Here is a 13,820-nt window from a genome sequence, read left to right as displayed (position 1 = left end):
ATATAGTATTGTAGAACAGCATAATCCATAGATATATAGTATTGTAGAACAGATAAATATTATTGTAGAACAGCAGAATCCATAGATATATAGTATAGTAGAACAGCAGAATCCATAGATGTATAGTAGAACAGCAGAATCCATAGATATATAGTATAGTAGAACAGCAGAATCCACAGATATATAGTATTGTAGAACAGCAGAATCCATAGATATATAGTAGAACAGCAGAATCCATAGATATATAGTATAGTAGAACAGCAGAATCCACAGATATATAGTATAGTAGAACAGCAGAATCCATAGATGTATAGTAGAACAGCAGAATCCATAGATATATAGTATAGTAGAACAGCAGAATCCACAGATATATAGTATTGTAGAACAGCAGAATCCATAGATATATAGTAGAACAGCAGAATCCACAGATATATAGTATAGTAGAACAGCAGAATCCATAGATATATAGTATTGTAGAACATCATTCCATTGAGAGATAGTATTGTAGAACACATACTGTTGATAGAATCGCAGGACAGCGGAATCCATAGACAGATAGTATTGTGGATCAGAGGGCTCGTATTGTGGATCAGAGGGCTCGTATTGTGGATCAGAGGGCTCGTATTGTGGGTCAGAGGGCTCGTATTGTGGGTCAGAGGGCTCGTATTGTGGGTCAGAGGGCTCGTATTGTGGGTCAGAGGGCTCGTATTGTGGGTCAGAGGGCTCGTATTGTGGGTCAGAGGGCTCGTATTGTGGATCAGAGGGCTCGTATTGTGGGTCAGAGGGCTCGTATTGTGGGTCAGAGGGCTCGTATTGTGGGTCAGAGGGCTCGTATTGTGGGTCAGAGGGCTCGTATTGTGGGTCAGAGGGCTCGTAATTGTGGATCAGAGGGCTCGTAATTGTGGATCAGAGGGCTCGTAATTGCGGATCAGAGGGCTCGTAATTGCGGATCAGAGGGCTCGTAATTGCGGATCAGAGGGCTCGTAATTGCGGACCAGAGGGCTCGTAATTGCGGACCAGAGGGCTCGTAATTGCGGACCAGAGGGCTCGTAATTGCGGACCAGAGGGCTCGTAATTGCGGACCAGAGGGCTCGTAATTGCGGACCAGAGGGCTCGTAATTGCGGACCAGAGGGCTCGTAATTGCGGACCAGAGGGCTCGTAATTGCGGACCAGAGGGCTCGTAATTGCGGACCAGAGGGCTCGTAATTGCGGACCAGAGGGCTCGTAATTGCGGACCAGAGGGCTCGTAATTGCGGACCAGAGGGCTCGTAATTGCGGACCAGAGGGCTCGTAATTGCGGACCAGAACATTTGATGTATGTTGTGCATATTCCTGAACTTGTGCCTTTTTTTAAATAATCCTGATCATATCGTTTTCTCCTTCTCTGTGTGTTGTTTTCCAGGATGTAAGAAAGTGTACACCAAGTCTTCCCATCTGAAAGCCCACCTGAGGACTCACACCGGTAAGAGCTCCTCTCTTTTGAATTAACCGTGTTTTAAATAAAGACCTCGTTATTAAAGGCGGGTGGACGGACGTCGGCCTCTTTTATTTTTGGTCGTTCCTCGTGGTGTTGCTAGGCAGGAGCGTGGTGTTGGCATGCGCTACACATTCATTACTTGCATGCTGCTTGGGGGGGAAGTTATCCTCGCTCCGCCCGCCCTCGATATGCCGTTCCGTTAAACAGGCGGATAAGTCGACAACACTTCACAATTCTCCCGCTCTGTGTCAGCAGGAGTTCTAGAATATTGAGGAGTTCTAGAATGTTTCAGGACTTCTAGAACGTTTTCATCTGTAAGGGTTGAGGGGGCTTTCTGTGAGGGTTTGAGGGGGCTTTCTGTGAGGGTTTGAGGGGGCTTTCTGTGAGGGTTTGAGGGGGCTTTCTGTGAGGGTTTGAGGGGGCTTGAGGGTTAGAGGGGGCTGAGGGTTTGAGGGGGCTTTCTGTGAGGGTTTGAGGGGGCTTTCTGTGAGGGTTTGAGGGGGCTTTCTGTGAGGGTTTGAGGGGGCTTTCTGTGAGGGTTGAGGGGGATTTCTGTGAGGGTTGAGGGGGGTTCTACATACAGTATAACGCTTGGCCGTTAAGAATGCAGTGTGTTGCGTTCCTGTCAACGTGTTATTCCCCTGTTGTCCTCCTGACCGTGTGTGTGAGAGCTCTGTGAAATGTGTCATTTAATAATCACAATGTGGCATCGGAGGCGTGGGCTGTCCATCGTGAAATAGCTGCGGTAGTTCCTGGCTGCTGCGTGGTTAACTCTGGGGATAAGGGATATTCTGGGGGGGGGGGGGGGGGCATCAACACTGTGGTAGTTCCTGGCCGCTGCGTGGTTAACTCTGGGGATAAGGGATATTCTGGGGGGGGAGGGGGGCATCAACACTGTGGTAGTTCCTGGCTGCTGCGTGGTTAACTCTGGGGATAAGGGATATTCTGGGGGGGGGGGGGGGGGGGGGGGCATCAACACTGTGGTAGTTCCTGGCTGCTGCGTGGTTAACTCTGGGGATAAGGGATATTCTGGGGGGGGGGGGGGGGGGGCATCAACACTGCGGTAGTTCCTGGCTGCTGCGTGGTTAACTCTGGGGATAAGGGATATTCTGGGGGGGGGCATCAACACTGTGGTAGTTCCTGGCCGCTGCGTGGTTAACTCTGGGGATAAGGGATATTCTGGGGGGGGGGGGCGTTGGGGAATGTGCTGCGTGAGACCAGTCATATCAGATAGAAGAACACAGTGCAGTTGAATGTCCCCAGATAGGGGGGGTCCAAGACTGGACTGATATATCTGGTGTCAACATTTGACATCTTCTCTTCTCTCTTCCTGTTACTGCCTTCCCTCAACCAATCACGTGTCTTTAGAAAGCAGATGTCACAAAGGGCTTCTACAGAAACCCAGTTTAAATCTCCAAACGGCAAGCGATGCAGCATGCGGCGGCTAGGCCAAACTCCCCTAGAAAGGCAAGGAACCTAGGAAGAGACCTAGAGAGGAACCAGGCTCTGAGGGGTGGGCCAGTCCTCTTCTGGCTGTGCCGGGTGGAGATTATAAGAGTACATGGCCATTTAAGGCCATATTGTTTTTCAAAATGTTCGTAGATGACCAGCAGGGTCAAATAATAATCACAGTGAGGGTGCAAGAGGAGTAAATTCAGAGGTCAAGACAGCAGGTGCGGTAGAGAGAGAGAGTTGAAAACAGCAGGTCTGGGACAAGGTAGCACGTCCGGTGAACAGGTAGCACGTCCGGTGAACAGGTCAGGGTTCGATAGCCGCAGGCAGAACAGTTGAAACTAGAGCCGCAGCACGACCAGGTGGACTGGGGACAACAAGGAGTCATCAGGCCAGGTAGTCCTGAGGCATGGTCTCTCTCTCTCTCACTCACTGTCTCTGTCTGTCTGTGTCTCTCTCACACACACACACACACACACACACACACACACACACACACACACACACACACACACACACACACACACACTCAGAGAGAGTAATAGGAGATAAGCCATGTAAACAAGGACCTGTGGTTTAGGTGTGGTCCTCCAGGCCCTGTGGTTTAGGTGTGGTCCTCCAGGCCCTGTGGTTTAGGTGTGGTCCTCCAGGCCCTGTGGTTTAGGTGTGGTCCTCCAGGCCCTGTGGTTTAGGTGTGGTCCTCCAGGCCCTGTGGTTTAGGTGTGGTCCTCCAGGCCCTGTGGTTTAGGTGTGGTCCTCCAGGCCCTGTGGTTTAGGTGTGGTCCTCCAGGCCCTGTGGTTTAGGTGTGGTCCTCCAGGCCCTGTGGTTTAGGTGTGGTCCTCCAGGACCTGTGGTTTAGGTGTGGTCCTCCAGGCCCTGTGGTTTAGGTGTGGTCCTCCAGGCCCTGTGGTTTAGGTGTGGTCCTCCAGGCCCTGTGGTTTAGGTGTGGTCCTCCAGGCCCTGTGGTTTAGGTGTGGTCCTCCAGGCCCTGTGGTTTAGGTGTGGTCCTCCAGGCCCTGTGGTTTAGGTGTGGTCCTCCAGGCCCTGTGGTTTAGGTGTGGTCCTCCAGGCCCTGTGGTTTAGGTGTGGTCCTCCAGGCCCTGTGGTTTAGGTGTGGTCCTCCAGGCCCTGTGGTTTAGGTGTGGTCCTCCAGGCCCTGTGGTTTAGGTGTGGTCCTCCAGGCCCTGTGGTTTAGGTGTGGTCCTCCAGGCCCTGTGGTTTAGGTGTGGTCCTCCAGGCCCTGTGGTTTAGGTGTGGTCCTCCAGGCCCTGTGGTTTAGGTGTGGTCCTCCAGGCCCTGTGGTTTAGGTGTGGTCCTCCAGGCCCTGTGGTTTAGGTGTGGTCCTCCAGGCCCTGTGGTTTAGGTGTGGTCCTCCAGGCCCTGTGGTTTAGGTGTGGTCCTCCAGGCCCTGTGGTTTAGGTGTGGTCCTCCAGGCCCTGTGGTTTAGGTGTGGTCCTCCAGGCCCTGTGGTTTAGGTGTGGTCCTCCAGGCCCTGTGGTTTAGGTGTGGTCCTCCAGGCCCTGTGGTTTAGGTGTGGTCCTCCAGGCCCTGTGGTTTAGGTGTGGTCCTCCAGGCCCTGTGGTTTAGGTGTGGTCCTCCAGGCCCTGTGGTTTAGGTGTGGTCCTCCAGGCCCTGTGGTTTAGGTGTGGTCCTCCAGGCCCTGTGGTTTAGGTGTGGTCCTCCAGGCCCTGTGGTTTAGGTGTGGTCCTCCAGGCCCTGTGGTTTAGGTGTGGTCCTCCAGGCCCTGTGGTTTAGGTGTGGTCCTCCAGGCCCTGTGGTTTAGGTGTGGTCCTCCAGGCCCTGTGGTTTAGGTGTGGTCCTCCAGGAAGTCAGAAACATATTCCTGTGTTAATGTCTCCATATTCCTCGTCTAGTACTTTGATCAGGGAAACACATCCACTTATCGTCCAATAGGTTGTCGTGGTTATTAAATCTCTCTCTCTCTAGGAGAGGACGTATCTGTGGGGTCCAATAGGTTGTAGTGGTTATTAAATCTCTCTCTCTAGGAGAGGACGTATCTGTGGGGTCCAATAGGTTGTAGTGGTTATTAAATCTCTCTCTAGGAGAGGACGTATCTGTGTGGTCCAATAGGTTGTAGTGGTTATTAAATCTCTCTAGGAGAGGACGTATCTGTGGGGTCCAATAGGTTGTAGTGGTTATTAAATCTCTCTCTAGGAGAGGACGTATCTGTGTGGTCCAATAGGTTGTAGTGGTTATTAAATCTCTCTCTAGGAGAGGATGTATCTGTGGTCCAATAGGTTGTAGTGGTTATTAAATCTCTCTAGGAGAGGACGTATCTGTGGGGTCCAATAGGTTGTAGTGGTTATTAAATCTCTCTCTAGGAGAGGACGTATCTGTGGGGTCCAATAGGTTGTAGTGGTTATTAAATCTCTCTAGGAGAGGACGTATCTGTGGGGTCCAATAGGTTGTAGTGGTTATTAAATCTCTCTCTAGGAGAGGACGTATCTGTGGGGTCCAATAGGTTGTAGTGGTTATTAAATCTCTCTCTAGGAGAGGACGTATCTGTGGGGTCCAATAGGTTGTAGTGGTTATTAAATCTCTCTCTAGGAGAGGACGTATCTGTGGGGTCCAATAGGTTGTAGTGGTTATTAAATCTCTCTCTAGGAGAGGACGTATCTGTGGGGTCCAATAGGTTGTAGTGGTTATTAAATCTCTCTCTCTCTAGGAGAGGACGTATCTGTGGGGTCCAATAGGTTGTAGTGGTTATTAAATCTCTCTCTAGGAGAGGACGTATCTGTGTGGTCCAATAGGTTGTAGTGGTTATTAAATCTCTCTCTCTCTCTAGGAGAGGACGTATCTGTGGGGTCCAATAGGTTGTAGTGGTTATTAAATCTCTCTCTAGGAGAGGACGTATCTGTGGGGTCCAATAGGTTGTAGTGGTTATTAAATCTCTCTCTCTCTAGGAGAGGACGTATCTGTGTGGTCCAATAGGTTGTAGTGGTTATTAAATCTCTCTCTCTCTAGGAGAGGACGTATCTGTGGGGTCCAATAGGTTGTAGTGGTTATTAAATCTCTCTCTAGGAGAGGACGTATCTGTGTGGTCCAATAGGTTGTAGTGGTTATTAAATCTCTCTTTCTCTCTAGGAGAGGACGTATCTGTGGGGTCCAATAGGTTGTAGTGGTTATTAAATCTCTCTCTAGGAGAGGACGTATCTGTGTGGTCCAATAGGTTGTAGTGGTTATTAAATCTCTCTCTCTAGGAGAGGACGTATCTGTGGGGTCCAATAGGTTGTAGTGGTTATTAAATCTCTCTCTAGGAGAGGACGTATCTGTGGGGTCCAATAGGTTGTCGTGGTTATTAAATCTCTCTCTCTAGGAGAGGACGTATCTGTGTGGTCCAATAGGTTGTAGTGGTTATTAAATCTCTCTCTAGGAGAGGACGTATCTGTGGGGTCCAATAGGTTGTAGTGGTTATTAAATCTCTCTCTCTAGGAGAGGACGTATCTGTGTGGTCCAATAGGTTGTCGTGGTTATTAAATCTCTCTCTCTAGGAGAGGACGTATCTGTGGGGTCCAATAGGTTGTAGTGGTTATTAAATCTCTCTCTCTAGGAGAGGACGTATCTGTGGGGTCCAATAGGTTGTAGTGGTTATTAAATCTCTCTCTAGGAGAGGACGTATCTGTGTGGTCCAATAGGTTGTAGTGGTTATTAAATCTCTCTCTAGGAGAGGACGTATCTGTGGGGTCCATGTTGGGACCTGCTCGCGGTTTTATGACTGTTTAACAAGTGTGCTCACAAACAACCGCACTCTCGTACACACACACACACACACACACACACACACACACACACACACACACACACACACACACACACACACACTCCCACACACACACACACACACACACACGCACACACACACACACACACACACACACACACACACACACACACACACACACACACACACACACACACACACACACACACACACACACACACACACTCTCTCTGCTCCAACAATCTGGAGACCGGATGCTGTTAAAGAGATGAAAGGAGGGCTTCCAACGGAGGTGAACGAGAGGCATTAGGAAGTGTGTGTGTGACTGAAGGGCCTTGACTATGGAGCAGGTTAATCATTTGAGGTGAACTCAGTCCACCTGTCTCTGAGGAGGGGTGGAGCAGTCCACCTGTCTCTGAGGGGGAGGAGTGGAGCAATCCACCTGTCTCTGAGGAGGGGTGGAGCAGTCCACCTGTCTCTGAGGAGGGGGAGGAGTGGAGCAATCCACCTGTCTCTGAGGAGGAGGGGGAGGAGTGGAGCAGTCCACCTGTCTCTGAGGAGGGGTGGAGCAGTGGAGCAGTCCACCTGTCTCTGAGGAGGGGTGGAGCAGTCCACCTGTCTCTGAGGAGGAGGGGGAGGAGTGGAGCAGTCCACCTGTCTCTGAGGAGGAGGGGGAGGAGTGGAGCAGTCCACCTGTCTCTGAGGAGGAGGAGGGGGAGGAGTGGAGCAGTCCACCTGTCTCTGAGGAGGGGGAGGAGTGGAGCAATCCACCTGTCTCTGAGGAGAGGGAGGAGTGGAGCCTTAAGGGTGGTGTCTCTAACACACACAACTCTACCAGTCCAGACATGTCTGCCACTGCGTACCTCTCCCGCTCCCTGCCCCCTCGTTGGGGGGGGGGGGGGGGGTCGGTCTTCACCCCTACACACTCCCACAACCCCTCCACCTACCCGGGGTTGGTATCTCCCATAGAGATGGCTCTTTTCACTTCCACTGGTTTCTCACAGAGCTATATATATATAGGAGAGTCTTCACTTTTATTCTACAATGTAGAAAATAGTAAAAATAAAGAAAAACCCTTGAATGAGTTGGTGTCATATTGACAAAGCTTTCTTTGGAGATTTACAATATTAACATAATAATCAATATTAATCAATATTGTCAACGGGACAACAGTAACAACAATAACCAAGGGTCAAAATAACCATACATTCAACAATAACAATAAACATACAGTAGAGGACATGTGCAGGTTGATTGGTCTGTCAGACACTGTCCCTCATCTTATGTCAGGCAGCAATGTAGTGCGCTGCCAACCCACAGCTCTCTGCGTCCTCCCCCAACAGGACGGGTAGCCTATCCTCATCAGAGAGGTCTTTGAAACCTTGAATAAGAGTTTCACATTTGGGGAAATGAAACTAATTGTTTTATATTTTTGACATTTTGTCAGGAAATGCAGCTCTGTCTCAGGTTCTGCTGTTGTGCAGTGGTTGCACAGCCTTTCCTCTACAGGGAGCCATGTTTTCCTGTGTCTACCCTCCTCAATGACAAGGCTGTGCTCACTGAGCCTGTACTTTGTCAAGGTTTTTCTAAGGTTTTGATCAGTAACCATGGTCAAATATTTAGCCACGGTGTACTGTCGATTTAGGGCCAGATAGCACTGCATTTTGCTTTGTGTTTGTGCTTGTGTTTCCCAATAAGTAATGTGGTTTTGTTTTGACTGTGTTGTAATTTGGTTTATTCTGATTGATTGGATGTTCTGGTCCTGAGGCTTCAGTGTGTTAGTAGAACAGGTTTGTGAACTCCAGGACCTGCTGGATGAGGGGACTCTTTTCTTTGCTCAGCTCTTGGCATATATTATATATTCACACAGTTGAAGTCGGAAGTTTACATACACCTTAGCCAAATACATTTTAACTCAGTTTTTCACAATTCCTGACATTTTAATCCGAGTAAAAATTCCCTGTCTTAGGTCAGTTAGGATCACCACTTTATTTTAAGAATGTGAAATGTCAGAATAATAGTAGAGAGAATGATTTATTTCAGCTTTTATTTCTTTCATCACATTCACCAGTGGGTCAGAAGTTGACATACACTCAATTAGTATTTGGTAGCATTGCCTTTAAATTGTTTAACTTGGGTCAAACGTTTCAGGTAGCCTTCCACAATCTTCCCACAATAAGTTGGGTGAATTTTGGCCCATTACTCCAGACAGAGCTGGTGTAACTGAGTCAGGTTTGTAGGCCTCCTTGCTCGCACATGCTTTTTCAGTTCTGCCCACAAATGTTCAATAGGATTGAGGTCAGGGCTTTGTGATGGCCACTCCAATACCTTGACTTGGTCGTCCTTAAGCCATTTTGCCACAACTTTGGAAGTATGCTTGGGGTCATTGTCTATTTGGAAGACCCATTTGCGACCAAGCTGATGTCTTGCTTGAATATATCCTCATAATTGTCCTCCCTCATGATGCCATCTATTTTGTGAAGTGCACTAGCCCCTCCTGCAGCAAAGCACCCCCACAATTTTTGCCATGATGTCAAGCAAAGAGGCACTGAGTTTGAAGGTAGGCCTTGAAATACATCCACAGGTACACCTCCAATTGACTCAACTGATGTCAATTAGCCAATCAGAAGCTTCTAAAGCCATGACATTTTCTGGAATTTTCCAAGCTGTTTAAAGGCACAGTCAACTTAGTGTAGGTAAACTTCTATAACAGCCTCCACTCTTCTGGGAAGTCATTAATATGGAGTTGTTCCCCCCTTTGCTGCTATAACAGCCTCCACTCTTCAGGGAAGTCATTTATATGGAGTTGGTCCCCCTTTGCTGCTATAACAGCCTCCACTCTTCTGGGAAGTCATTAATATGGAGTTGGACCCCCCCTTTGCTGCTATAACAGCCTCCACTCTTCTGTTCGACCAGTAGGTGTCAGTATACCTTTTGGGCGTGCGTGTGTACACACACACACACACTGGGTTTGCATGTGTTTAGTGCGGTACGTTGTTTGGCAGAGTCATTGTGTCTTCATGTTTTGTTATGGTTCACTAAGGGTTTGGTTTAGTTTCTATCTTTTCAGGGAGAGGATCATTTCTGTCATTTCTGTCTGCTGTGTGTACCTGTGGTGAGGTGTGTGTGTGTGTGTGTGTGTGTGTGTGTGTGTGTGTGTGTGTGTGTGTGTCACACATCTGGTAAAACAGGCTTTGGTGCCTTGGGGAAATGAACACAACAGAAGCATTAGTTAGAACCACTAATCATTACACTTTTAACAACCTGCGTTAACATGTTTAATGTTGCCCAGATCGTTGGCTCATAGAGACAGTTAGTCATGTTTGGTAAAGATTATGGAGAGAGAATGTGGACTGCAACTTTTGGAGTGGTCCACTTTGAGTGTCTGCTTCTGTTACTGTGGTAGTCTGTTATCAAAGCCCCTGTCTGTCTAGAGACTGTTACTGTGGTAGTCTGTTATCAAAACCACTGTCTGTCTAGAGACTGTTACTGTGGTAGTCTGTTATCTAAACCACTGTCTGTCTAGAGACTGTTACTGTGGTAGTCTGTTATCAAAGCCCCTGTCTGTCTAGAGACTGTTACTGTGGTAGTCTGTTATCAAAACCACTGTCTAGAGCCTGTTACTGTGGTAGTCTGTTATCTAAACCACCGTCTGTCTAGAGACTGTTACTGTGGTAGTCTGTTATCTAAACCACTGTCTGTCTAGAGACTGTTACTGTGGTAGTCTGTTATCTAAACCACTGTCTGGCTAGAGACTGTTACTGTGGTAGTCTGTTATCAAAGCCACCGTCTAGAGACTGTTACTGTGGTAGTCTGTTATCAAAACCACTGTCTAGAGACTGTTACTGTGGTAGTCTGTTATCTAAACCACTGTCTGTCTAGAGACTGTTACTGTGGTAGTCTGTTATCAAAACCACTGTCTAGAGACTGTTACTGTGGTAGTCTGTTATCTAAACCACTGTCTAGAGACTGTTACTGTGGTAGTCTGTTATCAAAGCCACTGTCTAGAGACTGTTACTGTGGTAGTCTTATCTAAACCACTGTCTGTCTAGAGACTGTTACTGTGGTAGTCTGTTATCTAAACCACTGTCTAGAGACTGTTACTGTGGTAGTCTGTTATCTAAACCACTGTCTAGAGACTGTTACTGTGGTAGTCTGTTATCTAAACCACTGTCTGTCTAGAGACTGTTACTGTGGTAGTCTGTTATCAAAACCACTGTCTGTCTAGAGACTGTTACTGTGGTAGTCTGTTATCAAAGCCACTGTCTGTCTAGAGACTGTTACTGTGGTAGTCTGTTATCAAAACCACTGTCTGTCTAGAGACTGTTACTGTGGTAGTCTGTTATCAAAGCCCCTGTCTGTCTAGAGACTGTTACTGTGGTAGTCTGTTATCTAAACCACTGTCTGTCTAGAGACTGTTACTGTGGTAGTCTGTTATCAAAGCCCCTGTCTGTCTAGAGACTGTTACTGTGGTAGTCTGTTATCAAAACCACTGTCTGTCTAGAGACTGTTACTGTGGTAGTCTGTTATCAAAACCACTGTCTAGAGACTGTTACTGTGGTAGTCTGTTATCAAAACCACTGTCTGTCTAGAGACTGTTACTGTGGTCGTCTGTTATCAAAACCACTGTCTAGAGACTGTTACTGTGGTAGTCTGTTATCAAAACCACTGTCTGTCTAGAGACTGTTACTGTGGTAGTCTGTTATCAAAGCCACTGTCTGTCTAGAGACTGTTACTGTGGTAGTCTGTTATCAAAACCACTGTCTGTCTGGAGACTGTTACTGTGGTAGTCTGTTATCAAAGCCCCTGTCTGTCTAGAGACTGTTACTGTGGTAGTCTGTTATCAAAACCACTGTCTGTCTAGAGACTGTTACTGTGGTAGTCTGTTATCAAAACCACTGTCTAGAGACTGTTACTGTGGTAGTCTGTTATCAAAACCACTGTCTGTCTAGAGACTGTTACTGTGGTAGTCTGTTATCAAAACCACTGTCTAGAGACTGTTACTGTGGTAGTCTGTTATCAAAACCACTGTCTGTCTAGAGACTGTTACTGTGGTAGTCTGTTATCAAAGCCACTGTCTGTCTAGAGACTGTTACTGTGGTAGTCTGTTATCAAAACCACTGTCTGTCTGGAGACTGTTACTGTGGTAGTCTGTTATCAAAGCCCCTGTCTGTCTAGAGACTGTTACTGTGGTAGTCTGTTATCAAAACCACTGTCTGTCTAGAGACTGTTACTGTGGTAGTCTGTTATCAAAACCACTGTCTAGAGACTGTTACTGTGGTAGTCTGTTATCAAAACCACTGTCTGTCTAGAGACTGTTACTGTGGTAGTATGTTATCTAAACCACTGGCTGGAGACTGTTACTTAACATGTCCATCTCTCTGTCTCTCTCTCTCTCTCTCTCTCTGTCTCTCTCTCTCTGTCTCTCTCTTTCTCTGTCTCTCTCTCTCTCTGTCTCTCTCTCTCTCTGTCTCTCTCTCTCTCTCTCTCTCTCTCTCTCTCTCTCTCTCTGTCTCTGTCTCTGTCTCTGTCTCTGTCTCTGTCTCTCTCTCTGTCTCTGTCTCTGTCTCTGTCTCTGTCTCTGTCTCTGTCTCTGTCTCTGTCTCTGTCTCTGTCTCTGTCTCTGTCTCTCTCTCTCTCTCTCTCTCTCTCTCTCTCTCTCTCTCTGTCTCTGTCTCTGTCTCTGTCTCTGTCTCTCTCTCTCTCTCTCTAGGTGAGAAGCCGTACAGGTGTTCGTGGGATGGGTGTGACTGGCGTTTCGCCCGTTCTGATGAGTTGACTCGTCACTTCAGGAAACACACGGGGGCCAAACCGTTCCAATGCTCCGTCTGCTCTCGCTCCTTCTCCCGATCGGATCACCTGGCCCTGCATATGAAGAGGCACCAGAACTAACACACACACACACACACAAAACGCTAGCTTGAATCACAAAGACATGCACTCAAATCAGGAAACGTTCAACCTAAACTTTACAGTGGTGTACAAAACCACTTTAATGGAGGATTCCTTGTAGTCTTTATCTTGACCTGGTCGCAGTTGTAAAGGACAACTTGTTCTCAACTGGCCTACCTGGTTAAATAAAGGTGGAATCAAATTTTAAAAGTCTAACTCCCAAACCACTCTTCTGGAGTAGACCTTGTAGTCTAGACCAGTGGATCCCAAACTGTGGGCAGGGACTCACTTTTGGACAGAACCCACCCAACCTAAGCCCCCTTTTTCATCCAGGAGAAACCCTATTGTTATTCATCTCTATTTTTAGTCTCTATTTTTTTTCTTCTTCACCGCTCAACCCTTATGGTGGGTCGCGACTCAAAAGACTCCTCAATTGGTGGGTCACTTGAACCGAGGGGGGGGGGGGGACCCTGGTTTAGACTACAGTATAACTTATTATCTGGGGGGGCTTGTAACTGTTATTGATCTGTTGATGTCTTTTATGTTCTGTGTCTTTACGGCAGTCATCTCTCATATTCCCTCTCAAAGGAGATGAGGGAGGGAGGGAGGGAGGGAGGGAGGGAGGGAGGGAGAGTGATTTTTTCCCCCCCTCCCCCTTATTTAAATCTAAGTATTAGATGAGGGGAACGCATCCGTGGGGCGACGCACAATTGGCATAGCGTCGTCTGGGTTAGGGAGGGTTTGGCCGGTAGGGAGGGTTTGGCCGGTAGGGAGGGTTTGGCCGGTAGGGAGGGTTTGGCCGGTAGGGAGGGGCCGGTAGGGAGGGTTTGGCCGGTAGGGATATCCTTGTCTCAGTATGTAAAAAAAAAAAATATATATATATAAAAAAAATGTATGCCCTCTACTGTAAGTCGCTCTGGATAAGAGCGTCTGCTAAATGACTAAAATGTAATGTAAATGTAAAATGGGAAGACAGAGATGAGCGACAGAGAGAGATGAGCGACAGCCGTATGATTTGTACAGACCACTTTACGCACCACGGGTGCATAGGATTTATCTCTCTCCCTGATTCTTTATCTTTTTAATATCAGGTGTCCAATCAAAAAAACACATCTTTTGACCAATGGGTAAAATATTAATTGTGTCGATGATAATCCTCTAAGAAAACCGATAGTCCAAACCTCCGTGTCTCTATCATAAATCCGGTCATCTTTTTATCCTTGTTAGGGAGGGCGACTAAATCAATGGAGGACAG

The 13,820-nt window shown here is 47.6% G+C and overlaps 1 protein-coding gene across 1 annotated transcript in view; it reads left to right on the top strand.

Moving 5' to 3' along the window:
• Positions 1-13,171, top strand: part of LOC139532855 (Krueppel-like factor 5) — a 30,194-nt gene extending 17,023 nt beyond the window's left edge. Inside the window, exons 3-4 of the mRNA XM_071330973.1 lie at positions 1,404-1,463; positions 12,387-13,171. Coding sequence (XP_071187074.1) covers positions 1,404-1,463; positions 12,387-12,565 — 239 coding nt within the window. The 3' untranslated portion in view covers positions 12,566-13,171. The remainder of the gene's footprint in view (positions 1-1,403; positions 1,464-12,386) is intronic.
• The last annotated feature ends 649 nt before the right edge of the window (positions 13,172-13,820 follow it).

Source organism: Salvelinus alpinus, chromosome 10 (genome assembly GCF_045679555.1).
Source record: "Salvelinus alpinus chromosome 10, SLU_Salpinus.1, whole genome shotgun sequence".
Classification (NCBI taxonomy): domain Eukaryota; kingdom Metazoa; phylum Chordata; class Actinopteri; order Salmoniformes; family Salmonidae; genus Salvelinus; species Salvelinus alpinus.
This window is presented reverse-complemented; position numbering and strand designations above follow the sequence as displayed.